At 48.0% G+C, this 15,016-nt stretch overlaps 1 protein-coding gene across 1 annotated transcript in view; it reads right to left on the reverse strand.

The window, feature by feature from the left end:
* LOC119154719 (mucin-5AC-like) overlaps nucleotides 1–15,016 on the reverse strand; it is a 43,520-nt gene that overhangs the window by 5,531 nt on the left and 22,973 nt on the right. Inside the window, 8 exon segments of the mRNA XM_037402606.1 lie at nucleotides 799–2,633; nucleotides 2,754–10,016; nucleotides 11,207–11,417; nucleotides 11,506–11,549; nucleotides 12,262–12,388; nucleotides 12,716–12,844; nucleotides 13,111–13,267; nucleotides 13,977–14,216. Of these exon segments, the coding sequence (XP_037258503.1) occupies nucleotides 799–2,633; nucleotides 2,754–10,016; nucleotides 11,207–11,417; nucleotides 11,506–11,549; nucleotides 12,262–12,388; nucleotides 12,716–12,844; nucleotides 13,111–13,267; nucleotides 13,977–14,216 (10,006 nt within the window).

Below are 15,016 nucleotides of genomic sequence, written 5' to 3' on the forward strand. Positions count from 1 at the left end.
TTGATGATTTTCACTGGTTATCTTTAATTAAATAGAGTATTAAGGGTCTATATTGCTTATGAAAATTTTTATAACTGTAAAATAAGACACTTACCAGGAGAAAATAAATTACCATACATGTGACAAAAACATGGAGTTGTTCTGCTTGATGTAACGTATGTACTTGCTTCTGTTGTGACAGGCGTGCTGGGGGAAAGACTGGAGATGGCCGAAGTGTTTGTTATAACGTGACTTGATTGTGATGTACCTGTTGTAGCTACTGTTGAGCACAAAACAAACACTAGTTTACAACACAGGATTTTGATCTCATAATTTTACATATTGGAGAGAACTGTGCACCGTTCCATCCAACAGTTTGGTTGCCCTCAACTATTTGACCTACTGCTAAGTGGGGACTGTGAAAATCCTTTAGCTCTATGCTAAATATCATCTGAGAATTCACAAATATTATGACATTTAGCTCTAACATATTCAAAAGTTTCAAACTCAGCACTGTCTCCCTCAAGCTCAGGATAAGTTGTATCAAGGCATGGGCTTCACACACATCTAACAGCTATTAACAGCAGAGGGAAATGTAGATGAAAAAGTGGTTTAGGTACTGGAAGAAATAGTGATGATGACAGACAGAAGAAGTCACAGAAAACAATGATATGAATTTTGTCATAGTGAAACAGCTGTTTATAAGCTTTCCAGAAGTAAAAAGTGACATATCTGGCCTGGCTGTGGTAGTGAAACGTCTGGGGAAAACAATGGAGACACCACTTCATCCAGTAGAAGAAAAAGATGTTGGAAAAATACCTGTACGGCCCCTTGTGCTTGTAGTCGCTAACTGGGTGGAGGCAGTAGTGGGTGCTGTTGGAGTCTTGATCGTCACTATGGAGGTTTCTGTGTGAGCAGACATGGTCATTGTTACTGTGGTGCTTCCTGGAGTGGTCCTGGAGGTGCTGGTGGTGCGTCTGGCTGAGGTGGGCACTGTTGCTGTGGGTGTGCTGGTGGTTGCACCTGTTGTTGGAGTGGGAGAGGTCCCTGTGGTGCTGCTTGTGCTTGTAGGTGTGACAGTGGGACTGGGCACAGCTGTGGTGCCAGTGCTGGTGGTTGATAGAGTGGATGTGGTGGAGGCTGTAGTGGTGGATGTTGGAGTCTTGCTTGTCACAGTGGAGGTTTCTGTGTGAGCAGTCGTGGTCATGGGCGTTGTGGAGCTTCCTGGAGTTGTCCTGGAGGTGCTGATGGTGCTGCTGGCTGAGGTGGGCACTGTTGCTGTGGGTGTGCTGGTGGTGGTTTCACCTGTTGTTGGAGTGGGAGAGGTCCTTGTGGTGCTGCTTGTGCTGGTGGGTGTGCTGTTGGTTGTGCGTTCTGTTGGTGTGGCAGTGGGACTGGGGACAGCTGTGGTGCCAGTGGTGGTGGTTGTCGCTGGTGGGTGAGATATGGTGGAGGCTGTAGTGGTGGATGTTGGAGTCTTGCTTGTCACAGTGGAGGTTTCTGTGTGAGCAGACGTGGTCGTGGGTGTTGTGGTCCTTCCTGGAGTGGTCCTGGAGGTGCTGGTGGTGCTGCTGGCTGAGGTGGGCACTGTTGCTGTGGGTGTGCTGGTGGTTGCACCTGATGTTGGAGTGGGAGAGGTCCTTGTGGTGCTGCTTGTGCTGGTGGGTGTGGTGGTGGTTGTGCGTTCTGTTGGTGTGGCAGTGGGACTGGGAACAGCTGTGGTGCCAGTGGTGGTGGTTGTCACTGGTGGTGGGGGCGTGGTGGAGGCAGTCGTGGTTGATGTTAGAGTCTCGGTTGTCACAGTGGATGTTTCTGTAGAGGAGACTGTGGTGGAGGGGCCTGCGCTGGTGGTTGGCAGTGATGCTGTTGTGCAGCCATCACGGTCACAGCACAGCACCCTGATCTCGTAGTTGAAGCACATGGGGTACTTTTTGATCTGGTCCTTGTTTCTGCACACAAGCCCAGCGTCAAGGCTGCACTCAAACTTCTGTCCCAGTTTGTCCAGATCCCTGTCAGGGTAATCTTTAGCACGGCACTCGATGCCTTGAGGCTTGTCGCACAGGTCATAGCCAGCGGCTCGGATTTTGGCAAACGTCTCTATGTCTCCATTTTCACTTCCAGGTTGAGGGGAATCCACGTCAAACCACTGGGTCCAGGCACAGCAGCTCGTTGTGCTGTGGGGGATGTGGGAGGGATTGGTGGGTGATGTGGTGGGCACTGTTGGTGTGGGTGTGCTGGTGGTGATTGCACCTGTTGTTGGAGTTGGAGAGGTCCTTGTGGTACTGGCCGTGGTGGTGGGTGTGGTGGTGGTTGTGCGTTCTGTTGGTGTGAGAGTGGGACTGGGGACAGCTGTGGTGCCAGTGGTGGTGGTTGTCGCTGGTGGGTGAGATATGGTGGAGGCAGTAGTGGTGGATGTTGGAGTCTTGCTTGTCACAGTGGAGGTTTCTGTGTGAGCAGACGTGGTCGTGGGTGTTGTGGTCCTTCCTGGAGTGGTCCTGGAGGTGCTTTTGGTGCTGCTGGAGGAGGTGGGCACTGTTGCTGTGGGTGTGCTGGTGGTGGTTTCACCTGTTGTTGGAGTGGGAGAGGTCCTTGTGGTGCTGCTTGTGCTGGTGGGTGTGGTGGTGGTTGTGCGTTCTGTTGGTGTGGCAGTGGGACTGGGTACAGCTGTGGTGCCAGTGGTGGTGGTTGTCGCTGGTGGGTGAGATATGGTGGAGGCAGTACTGGGTGCTCTTGTAGTCTTGCTAGTCACAGTGGAGGTTTCTTTGTGAGCAGACGTGGTCGTGGGCGTTGTGGTGCTTCCTGGAGTTGTCCTGGAGGTGCTGGTGGTGCTGCTGGAGGAGGTGGGCACTGTTGCTGTGGGTGTGCTGGTGGTTGCACCTGATGTTGGAGTGGGAGAGGTCCTTGTGGTGCTGCTTGTGCTGGTGGGTGTGGTGGTGGTTGTGCGTTCTGTTGGTGTGGCAGTGGGACTGGGGACAGCTGTGGTGCCAGTGGTGGTGGTTGTCGCTGGTGGGTGAGATATGGTGGAGGCTGTAGTGGTGGATGTTGGAGTCTTGCTAGTCACAGTGGAGGTTTCTGTGTGAGCAGACGTGGTCGTGGGTGTTGTGGTGCTTCCTGGAGTTGTTCTGGAGGTGATGGTGGTGCTGCTGGCTGAGGTGGGCACTGTTGCTGTGGGTGTGGTGGTGGTTGTGCGTTCTGTTGGTGTGGCAGTGGGACTGGGAACAGCTGTGGTGCCAGTGGTGGTGGTTGTCACTGGTGGCGGGGGCGTGGTGGAGGCAGTCGTGGTTGATGTTAGAGTCTCGGTTGTCACAGTGGATGTTTCTGTAGAGGAGACTGTGGTGGAGGGGCCTGCACTGGTGGTTGGCGGTGATGCTGTTGTGCAGCCATCACGGTCACAGCACAGCACCCTGATCTCGTAGTTGAAGCACATGGGGTACTTTTTGATCTGGTCCTTGTTTCTGCACACAAGCCCAGCGTCAAGGCTGCACTCAAACTTCTGTCCCAGTTTGTCCAGATCCCTGTCAGGGTAATCTTTAGCACGGCACTCGATGCCTTGAGGCTTGTCGCACAGGTCATAGCCAACGGCTCGGATTTTGGCAAACGTCTCTATGTCTCCATTTTCACTTCCAGGTTGAGGGGAATCCACGTCAAACCACTGGGTCCAGGCACAGCAGCTCGTTGTGCTGTGGGGGATGTGGGAGGGATTGGTGGGTGATGTGGTGGGCACTGTTGGTGTGGGTGTGCTGGTGGTGATTGCACCTGTTGTTGGAGTTGGAGAGGTCCTTGTGGTACTGGCCGTGGTGGTGGGTGTGGTGGTGGTTGTGCGTTCTGTTGGTGTGAGAGTGGGACTGGGGACAGCTGTGGTGCCAGTGGTGGTGGTTGTCGCTGGTGGGTGAGATATGGTGGAGGCAGTAGTGGTGGATGTTGGAGTCTTGCTTGTCACAGTGGAGGTTTCTGTGTGAGCAGACGTGGTCGTGGGTGTTGTGGTGCTTCCTGGAGTGGTCCTGGAGGTGCTTTTGGTGCTGCTGGAGGAGGTGGGCACTGTTGCTGTGGGTGTGCTGGTGGTGGTTTCACCTGTTGTTGGAGTGGGAGAGGTCCTTGTGGTGCTGCTTGTGCTGGTGGGTGTGGTGGTGGTTGTGCGTTCTGTTGGTGTGGCAGTGGGACTGGGTACAGCTGTGGTGCCAGTGGTGGTGGTTGTCGCTGGTGGGTGAGATATGGTGGAGGCAGTACTGGGTGCTCTTGTAGTCTTGCTAGTCACAGTGGAGGTTTCTTTGTGAGCAGACGTGGTCGTGGGCGTTGTGGTGCTTCCTGGAGTTGTCCTGGAGGTGCTGGTGGTGCTGCTGGAGGAGGTGGGCACTGTTGCTGTGGGTGTGCTGGTGGTTGCACCTGATGTTGGAGTGGGAGAGGTCCTTGTGGTGCTGCTTGTGCTGGTGGGTGTGGTGGTGGTTGTGCGTTCTGTTGGTGTGGCAGTGGGACTGGGGACAGCTGTGGTGCCAGTGCTGGTGGTTGTCGCTGGTGGGTGAGATATGGTGGAGGCTGTAGTGGTGGATGTTGGAGTCTCGGTTGTCACAGTGGATGTTTCTGTAGAGGAGACTGTGGTGGAGGGGCCTGCGCTGGTGGTTGGCAGTGATGCTGTTGTGCAGCCATCACGGTCACAGCACAGCACCCTGATCTCGTAGTTGAAGCACATGGGGTACTTTTTGATCTGGTCCTTGTTTCTGCACACAAGCCCAGCGTCAAGGCTGCACTCAAACTTCTGTCCCAGTTTGTCCAGATCCCTGTCAGGGTAATCTTTAGCACGGCACTCGATGCCTTGAGGCTTGTCGCACAGGTCATAGCCAACGGCTCGGATTTTGGCAAACGTCTCTATGTCTCCATTTTCACTTCCAGGTTGAGGGGAATCCACGTCAAACCACTGGGTCCAGGCACAGCAGCTCGTTGTGCTGTGGGGGATGTGGGAGGGATTGGTGGGTGATGTGGTGGGCACTGTTGGTGTGGGTGTGCTGGTGCTTGTGCCTGAATTGGGAGTGGGAGTGGGAGAGATACTTGTGGTACTGGCCGTGCTGGTGGGTGTGGTGGTGGTTGTGCGTTCTGTTGGTGTGAGAGTGGGACTGGGCACAGCTGTGGTGCCAGTGGTGGTGGTTGATAGAGGGGATGTGGTGGAGGCAGTAGTGGTGGATGTTGGAGTCTTGCTTGTCACAGTGGAGGTTTCTGTGTGAGCAGTCGTGGTCGTGGGTGTTGTGGTGCTTCCTGGAGTTGTTCTGGAGGTGATGGTGGTGCTGCTGGCTGAGGTGGGCACTGTTGCTGTGGGTGTGCTGGTGGTGGTTGCACCTGTTGTTGGAGTTGGAGAGGTCCTTGTGGTAATGGCCGTGGTGGTGGGTGTGCTGTTGGTTGTGCGTTCTGTTGGTGTGGCAGTGGGACTGGGTACAGCTGTGGTGCCAGTGGTGGTGGTTGTCACTGGTGGGTGAGATATGGTGGAGGCAGTACTGGGTGCTCTTGTAGTCTTGCTAGTCACAGTGGAGGTTTCTTTGTGAGCAGACGTGGTCGTGGGCGTTGTGGTGCTTCCTGGAGTTGTCCTGGAGGTGCTGGTGGTGCTGCTGGAGGAGGTGGGCACTGTTGCTGTGGGTGTGCTGGTGGTTGCACCTGATGTTGGAGTGGGAGAGGTCCTTGTGGTGCTGCTTGTGCTGGTGGGTGTGGTGGTGGTTGTGCGTTCTGTTGGTGTGGCAGTGGGACTGGGGACAGCTGTGGTGCCAGTGGTGGTGGTTGTCGCTGGTGGGTGAGATATGGTGGAGGCTGTAGTGGTGGATGTTGGAGTCTTGCTAGTCACAGTGGAGGTTTCTGTGTGAGCAGACGTGGTCGTGGGTGTTGTGGTGCTTCCTGGAGTTGTTCTGGAGGTGATGGTGGTGCTGCTGGCTGAGGTGGGCACTGTTGCTGTGGGTGTGGTGGTGGTTGTGCGTTCTGTTGGTGTGGCAGTGGGACTGGGTACAGCTGTGGTGCCAGTGGTGGTGGTTGTCACTGGTGGCGGGGGCGTGGTGGAGGCAGTCGTGGTTGATGTTAGAGTCTCGGTTGTCACAGTGGATGTTTCTGTAGAGGAGACTGTGGTGGAGGGGCCTGCGCTGGTGGTTGGCAGTGATGCTGTTGTGCAGCCATCACGGTCACAGCACAGCACCCTGATCTCGTAGTTGAAGCACATGGGGTACTTTTTGATCTGGTCCTTGTTTCTGCACACAAGCCCAGCGTCAAGGCTGCACTCAAACTTCTGTCCCAGTTTGTCCAGATCCCTGTCAGGGTAATCTTTAGCACGGCACTCGATGCCTTGAGGCTTGTCGCACAGGTCATAGCCAGCGGCTCGGATTTTGGCAAACGTCTCTATGTCTCCATTTTCACTTCCAGGTTGAGGGGAATCCACGTCAAACCACTGGGTCCAGGCACAGCAGCTCGTTGTGCTGTGGGGGATGTGGGAGGGATTGGTGGGTGATGTGGTGGGCACTGTTGGTGTGGGTGTGCTGGTGCTTGTGCCTGATGTGGGAGTGGAAGTGGGAGAGATACTTGTGGTACTGGCCGTGGTGGTGGGTGTGGTTCTGGTTGTGCGTTCTGTTGGTGTGGCAGTGGGACTGGGGACAGCTGTGGTGCCAGTGGTGGTGGTTGATAGAGGGGATGTGGTGGAGGCAGTAGTGGTGGATGTTGGAGTCTTGCTTGTCACAGTGGAGGTTTCTGTGTGAGCAGACGTGGTCGTGGGTGTTGTGGTGCTTCCTGGAGTTGTTCTGGAGGTGATGGTGGTGCTGCTGGCTGAGGTGGGCACTGTTGCTGTGGGTGTGGTGGTGGTTGTGCGTTCTGTTGGTGTGGCAGTGGGACTGGGCACAGCTGTGGTGCCAGTGGTGGTGGTTGATAGAGTGGATGTGGTGGAGGCTGCAGTGGTGGATGCTGGAGACTTGCTTGTCACAGTGGAGGTTTCTGTGTGAGCAGACGTGGTCGTGGGTGTTGTGGTCCTTCCTGGAGTGGTCCTGGAGGTGCTGGTGGTGCTGCTGGAGGAGGTGGGCACTGTTGCTGTGGGTGTGCTGGTGGTGGTTTCACCTGATGTGGGAGTGGGAGCGGTCCTTGTGGTAATGGCCGTGGTGGTGGGTGTGGTGGTGGTTGTGCGTTCTGTTGGTGTGGCAGTGGGACTGGGGACAGCTGTGGTGCCAGTGGTGGTGGTTGTCGCTGGTGGGTGAGATATGGTGGAGGCTGTAGTGGTGGATGTTGGAGTCTTGCTAGTCACAGTGGAGGTTTCTGTGTGAGCAGACGTGGTCGTGGGTGTTGTGGTCCTTCCTGGAGTGTTCCTGGAGGTGCTGGTGGTGCTGCTGGCTGAGGTGGGCACTGTTGCTGTGGGTGTGCTGGTGGTTGCACCTGTTGTTGGAGTGGGAGAGGTCCTTGTGGTGCTGCTTGTGCTGGTGGGTGTGGTGGTGGTTGTGCGTTCTGTTGGTGTGGCAGTGGGACTGGGTACAGCTGTGGTGCCAGTGGTGGTGGTTGTCACTGGTGGCGGGGGCGTGGTGGAGGCAGTCGTGGTTGATGTTAGAGTCTCGGTTGTCACAGTGGATGTTTCTGTAGAGGAGACTGTGGTGGAGGGGCCTGCGCTGGTGGTTGGCGGTGATGCTGTTGTGCAGCCATCACGGTCACAGCACAGCACCCTGATCTCGTAGTTGAAGCACATGGGGTACTTTTTGATCTGGTCCTTGTTTCTGCACACAAGCCCAGCGTCAAGGCTGCACTCAAACTTCTGTCCCAGTTTGTCCAGATCCCTGTCAGGGTAATCTTTAGCACGGCACTCGATGCCTTGAGGCTTGTCGCACAGGTCATAGCCAGCGGCTCGGATTTTGGCAAACGTCTCTATGTCTCCATTTTCACTTCCAGGTTGAGGGGAATCCACGTCAAACCACTGGGTCCAGGCACAGCAGCTCGTTGTGCTGTGGGGGATGTGGGAGGGATTGGTGGGTGATGTGGTGGGCACTGTTGGTGTGGGTGTGCTGGTCATTGTGCCTGATGTGGGAGTGGAAGTGGGAGAGATACTTGTGGTACTGGCCGTGGTGGTGGGTGTGGTGGTGGTTGTGCGTTCTGTTGGTGTGAGAGTGGGACTGGGGACAGCTGTGGTGCCAGTGGTGGTGGTTGTCGCTGGTGGGTGAGATATGGTGGAGGCAGTAGTGGTGGATGTTGGAGTCTTGCTTGTCACAGTGGAGGTTTCTGTGTGAGCAGACGTGGTCGTGGGTGTTGTGGTGCTTCCTGGAGTGGTACTGGAGGTGCTGGTGGTGCTGCTGGCTGGGGTGAGCACTGTTGATGTGGGTGTGCTGGTGGTTGCACCTGTTGTTGGAGTTGGAGAGGTCCTTGTGGTGCTGCTTGTGCTGGTGGATGTGGTGTTGGTTGTGCGTTCTGTTGGTGTGGCAGTGGGACTGGGCACAGCTGTGGTGCCAGTGCTGGTGGTTGATAGAGGGGATGTGGTGGAGGCTGTAGTGGTGGATGTTGGAGTCTTACTTGTCACAGTGGAGGTTTCTGTGTGAGCAGACGTGGTCGTGGGTGTTGTGGTGCTTCCTGGAGTTGTTCTGGAGGTGCTGGTGGTGCTGCTGGAGGAGGTGGGCACTGTTTGTGTGGGTGTTATAGTGATGGTTGCGGTTGGTGTTTTAAGTGGGGAGGTCCTTGTGGTGCTGGCTGTGGTGGTGGATGTGATGGCAGTTTTAATGTTTATTGGCAGGACTGTGGGACTTGAAACGACTGTGGTGCCAGCGGTGATTGTCATTATGGTCTGTTTGGCTGTGGAGACAGAAATGTTTGATGTTATAGTCTTGGTTGCCATAGTGGAGGTTTCTGTGTGAGCAGATATAGTCTTGGACATTGTGGTCCTTCCTGGAGTGGTCCTGGAGGTGCTGGTGGTGCTGCTGGGTGAGGTGGGCACTGTTGCTGTGGGTGTGCTGGTGGTGGTTTCACCTGATGTTGGAGTGGGAGAGGTCCTTGTGGTACTGGCCGTGGTGGTGGGTGTGGTGGTGGTTGTGCGTTCTGTTGGTGTGACAGTGGGACTGGGGACAGCTGTGGTGCCAGTGGTGGTGGTTGTCACTGGTGGGTGGGATGTGGTGGAGGCAGTCGTGGTTGATATTGTAGTCCTGGTTGTCGCAGTGGAGGTTTCTGTGGGAGCAGGCACGGTCGTTGTTATTGTGGTGCTTCTTGGAGTGGTCCTGGAGGTGCTGGTGGTGCTGCTGGCTGAGGTGGGCACTGGTGCTGTGGGTGTGATGATGTTGATTGTGGTTTGTGTTTTAAGTGGTGAGGTCTTTATGGTACTGGCCGTGCTGGTGGGTGTGATGATAGACATTCTGGTGGGCGTGATGATGGTTGTGCTTTCTGTTCGCATGGTAGTGGGACTGGGGACAGCCGTGCTGCCAGTGGTGGTTGTCACTGGTGGAGGAGATGTGATGTAGGTGGTAGTGGGTGTTGTTGTAGTCTCAGTTGCCAGAGTGGAGGTTTTTGGTGTTATTGGCTTTGTCTGGTAAGCTGTTGTTGAGACTGCTGATGTCTTTGTTGTGTGTGAAATTTCAGTTTGAGGAGTTGGTTCTTTGGCTGGCGGTGTCTGGGTGTTGTTTTTTTGTGATTCAGTTGTAGTTGTTTCTGGTGTTGGTTTTATTGTCTGTGTAGAAGGTCGTGTTGCATTTACAGCCGTAGTGATTTTTTCTGTGGTTCTTGGTGTTGTAGGTTGTATTTCAGAACATGGTATGTAGCTGCAGCATGATATTCTGATTTCATAATTATAGCATTGCTTAGATTGTTGGTCTGTGTTATTGCATGTTAATCCTCTGGTTTGACTACATTCTACTGTTTGGTTAAGATTGTTTATGTCTATATCTGGGTGTTCTTTGGCTCTGCATTGAACAGCATCTGGATGTTCACACACAGTGTGTCCTTTATTTCTGAGATTTTCAAATGTTTCATAATCTCCACTGTCCTCTCTGTTTTCAGGCTGTGTGCAATCATACCATTCTGACCATGCACATACTTTCTTCACACATACGGTTGTCGTTACTGTAATTAAAAGGAGGAAATATAAGTCTTGTCTGTTCTTGTTAAAGAAAGCACCAGGAAAAAATTATTCATCTTCCATACACTTTAATGTTGCATGTAATATTATATATTATAATGTAGTATTTTAAAGCTAATTAATTTGTTTTGACAGTCTTGAATTTCATTTCTAAGGTAGGTTTTGATATCATGTCTGTATTATTTTTCTAGTGGTACTTTATATGACATTTATTAAAAGATTTTGGTTTAACATAGATGAAATTATATCCTTTATGTGGAATTCATATATAGCATGATTACTATGGTATAAGTAAGAGGAGGTTAACACTTAACTGCATAACCACACAGGCTTTAAAATGTTTTTACAGGTAATGACTTTTCTAGTTATTTTAAAATTATATATTGAAATATATTTATAAATATAAAAATGTATGTAACATATATATTTGGTATATAATACATTATAATACGCCATACACATAAAATTTATAATCTAATATTTCTTTTCATATACTTAGCATTATGAAGTTAACCATGTGGAATATATACCACTTCCTTCATATAAATTTTATATACTAGAAGACTTAAAGTTTAATTTTCAGTTCTTGCTGTAATATTGTATAATTTTGTGGAAATATTTCTCGTAATTTCTCAGAATTATATGGTGACAATAAGGATGTAAGTGCAGGAATAGTACAGAAGTGTCCTGCAGGAGTAGAAGGAAACTTTGGTTATTATATACGATTGGGAAAGGTTCCAAAGAATGGTTTTAAATAATTTGAGCATTCTGTCAAACTAGATTTCTTATTTTCAGTTTGCAATAATGTGGTCAGTAATTTTAAAATGGCAGTAATTTTCTTTTGTGTTTTCAGAAGTTGGTCTAGAACTGGTGGGGTTTGTCTGCAAAGAAATTAGGAGATTCACCATGGTGCAATGATTAGTAAGGTCTATTTTTTTTTCCCCTGGAAAACCCATGATGAAACAGTGGAGACTGAGCTCGTAAGAAATGCTGTTCTCATTTCTTCATCCTTGATTATGGTCATCTACAGGAACTGAAGCTGCCAGATGAATTGGTGGCTCCAGTAGAAGTCAACAGTTTTAACTAAAATGATATGCCACTAACTGATGAAAGGATGCTCCCTTTCAGGCAATTTTCAGTCCCTTCCAGAGATTATTCAGATATTTTAAAGAGTATTCATGCATACCTGAAGTAGTAGTTGTGGACTGAATTGTAGAAGATGGAAATGGAGTTGTTGTCTCATTCCAATATTGGCATCTAAAAAAATTTCTGCTCATTGCTCCATTGACATCACATGTTGCACTGAAACACCATCCAGTTCCATCTGTGGTGCTGTAGATGAGTTCACCATATTTATATGTCTGCCCTTCATAAATGCAGTGGCATGCTGTAATTCAGAAATTTATTGTCAGGCTTTTATGAAAAGATAATATCCAGTATTTCATTTTCTTAATAATTCTTCTTAGCTGTCTTACCTTTTTCATCAAACTTGCACTGTAAACCTTCTGATGTGCATTCACTGAAACAAAAAACATAAAAACCCACTTTTTTTTTATTATTATGTGATTTTATTAGTCATCTTTCTGCCAGATACTAGCTAGCATCAAAGGACAGGACACTTTATTTGTGTTTATTTCTTGAGTGTCCAGTTCATGTTGGCTTCTTTTTTGCTATTGTTTTCCAGAATCTTCCTTTATATTAACCCCAAACTTACTAATAGAACTGAAGCTAAATATTATGCAAAGCTACAATAGAAGTCTTAAGGAATATTATCAGTCTTTCTTCCTTATCACTTCCCTTGCACTTGCAATGTGTTTGTACTAAAAAGCAGGCTAAAAAGGCAACGTGTCTAAATGCTGCAAGCATTATAAGGATATAATAAAATCCATTGAAGTAGTCTCCTATTAGATATTTATACTCCTGGAACAATATTTTTCCTGCCATAGGAATAGGAAATAGAGAAAGCCTGGTTGTAGAGGACTTACTGTTCTCTTTATGTATCTTTATGCTGAGGATTTACAACAGAATCAGGAACAAATTCAACTAAGCATAAAATCACAGAAGAATTTCTTACTACTAATGTAGTAAGAAAACTGGCATTAGATAGTAAGGCACTATTTTTACACGGGCAGCATAAACTAGTCCCGGCATGTAACAGGAGCATGCAGTTTCCCACCACTGTTTTGATAATTTTGATTTGTACACAATTAGGCTGGTATGGTAAGTCTTACCATACTTTACATTCATCCCTTCTGTATATCTTTCCATCTTCAGTATCATAACAGTCACAGAGACTAACGCACTTCATCTGATCCTCATGAAAATATGGCTTTTCTGGTGGGCAGTTAGGGTAGCAGCCTGAAGGAAGGAAAAGGGCATATAGAAGGTAGAAAAGATGAGAATAAGATACGGTCATCAAAAGTTCTATTTGTGCAGAATGTGTTTGCAGGTCTTGCTTTTAAGTCTAGGAAGTAACGTAGAGCATCAGCAGAGCCCACCCACAAGGATTTAGTCCTAGAAATATTTTTAATTCCAGTTTCCATACTCTGTCTCCATTCAGGTGGATGCAATGATGTTGAAGAAAATTGAATGGTGCAAATGCAGCTGATGGGGGAAATACACTTCATTAAAGACCGTTAAAAAATATATAATGTACCACTTAAAGGTACTTGCAGTTCTTTTTACCTTCTAAACCTGGAAAGTTATGGAAGCATTTTCCACTTGGGTTCCTGCAGGTCTTCATACAGGAAGCTCCACAAGGCTTATAGTGCCATTCACATTCCCCTTGTTGATTGTAGTAATCACAAAACAGTGCTAAGGAGAAACAGAAACGTGAACACATTCGGAGAAAAAAAGCTTTTTTTTGACTCATGTCTGTTCACCGTATCCCTGCAATGCTGCTTGAACAGTCTTGAAAACCATGAATGAGTAGGGGAAATTGTGTGACGATCAAAACAGCTTAGTGTGGAAAGTCTGTGCAGTGAGAGTATACACATGTATAAGATACCTGAATGTGTGTTCAAGGACATCAGCAAGGCACTGAACACTCTCAGAAGAAATGTTTATGATATAAAACTCACGACAGATTGATGGGGTTCTCCAGGCTATGCAGGCACCAACTTCACTACACGCTTGAGCGTAGGCAGCTACTGCTGTACAAAAGCAATCACAGTCTCCTCCAGTGTCACATGCACATGCATCTGTCACACATGCTTGGTAATATTTTGCTGGTTCAACCTGTTATTAAAAAGAAATGTAATACTATACATCCTGCCATCTAAATTTTCTTAGCTTTGGTAGGGTAGTTTTCTTCAAATTGTAGTATCTCAGAAGAAAGACCTACATCAGTAAATTCTTTTCCTTTTGTTTATATACACAAACACCAGAGGTGATGCCAGATGATACATCCAAATCACATATTGACAGATATTTAGACTCCCAGACTTTTGTCATAGTGGAAGAAGAGATTAATGTTACCAAGCAATATTAGGCAATTGCACTTCAATATGAAGGTCTTTGCCAGTGGCAAGAGCTACGCTAACAGGATGAGCACAGTCACCCTACATTGTGTGGTATATACTTGGTGTCAGGTAAAGACTGTGCTGATACTTCGTTCTATGTTATTACTTCATTGACCTTGTGTTCTGTACATGGTTTGTAAGAATTTTTATTCAAGTGACACTACAAGAAAATACCTAGTCATTATGAGATTATTATTCTCGCATAATAGTTCAATATTTCCTCTGAACTAAGTGTCTTTTTATTACTTACAGATAGGGACTATACGTCTGTTCCATTGAGCGGGAATCAGGTTGAAGTTTTCCTGATGCAATTCAAAGTGAAACATGCTAATGAATTAGGCATACATGTTAAAATGTATGAGGATAGCAGCTTCAGTAATACACAGACATAGTCTTAAGAAAGTAAACTTCTGCCCTGGTAATACCTGAGAGTGACAGGCAGCAAACACGTTGCTATTGATGATGCTACACTGCTTCTCTGACCAGGACTTTCGATAAGGGTTGGTAGAACATGGGTCCTTTATGTTGTTAGCATCAGGACAGGTAGAGGATACTTTCCAGCTGTTTCCAAACTCTAGAACATTCTCTACCACAGACTGACTCCTTGTAGTAAAATCATTGATGCCATTGCCATCATAATTTCCACAGAGGCCACAGATCTGGCCCTGCAAAAGAAAATATATAAAATAGTAATGGATGTCAGAAAACTTGAAACAGCATCTGAGACTGAAAGAACACTTGAAATTCAGCTCTTAGAATGGTGCCATTCCATTCTAACATTCCTGAACATCCTCATCCTTTGTTTCCTCAGCAACAGAACACTGACCACTAAGGCTAGAAGGATACTGCTGTTGTCTTATTTTCTTTTAAGTCTGAACAGTAAAACAGTCTTTGTCATTGTAACCATCTGTCTTTGAGGTATGTCTTTAACAGGGAAACGATACTCGCAGTTACCTGACTAAGCTTTTCATTTAAGCCTTGTTTTATGCAATAGATGTACATATAAAAAAACAGTCTTACAAAGCTGTCCAGTCCAGGCACGTAGTCTACTCATTGAGTCTTTAATGCTGTGAATGCTTACAGATATAAAAAGAAATGATGTTTTCCTTGCACATCCAGAAATATCCCTCCTTCTAAATTTACGTATCTGTAAGACTGATAGGCTACAATAGATGCTATGCTTTCTCTATGAATCTAAGGTGCGTACTTTCCTTATTACTGCTATTTTTATAAAGTGCCAGAGGGTGAGGCAGCAAAGGAACCTATAATACTGAAATAAATTTGTATATTTATTTCTAGTTCTAGTTTACACCTAATTTATATACTAGTTCTGAACTAAACCTAATTTATATACCTAATTGAAATATCACTGTGGTATACAACAAGATAGCAAATTCCTCATTTACTATGGTTTTTAGTACTTATGTATCAGAAGATAGAATATGGGGTATGACAATAGGAATAC

This window comes from Falco rusticolus, chromosome 10, assembly GCF_015220075.1.
Source record: "Falco rusticolus isolate bFalRus1 chromosome 10, bFalRus1.pri, whole genome shotgun sequence".
NCBI lineage: Eukaryota > Metazoa > Chordata > Aves > Falconiformes > Falconidae > Falco > Falco rusticolus.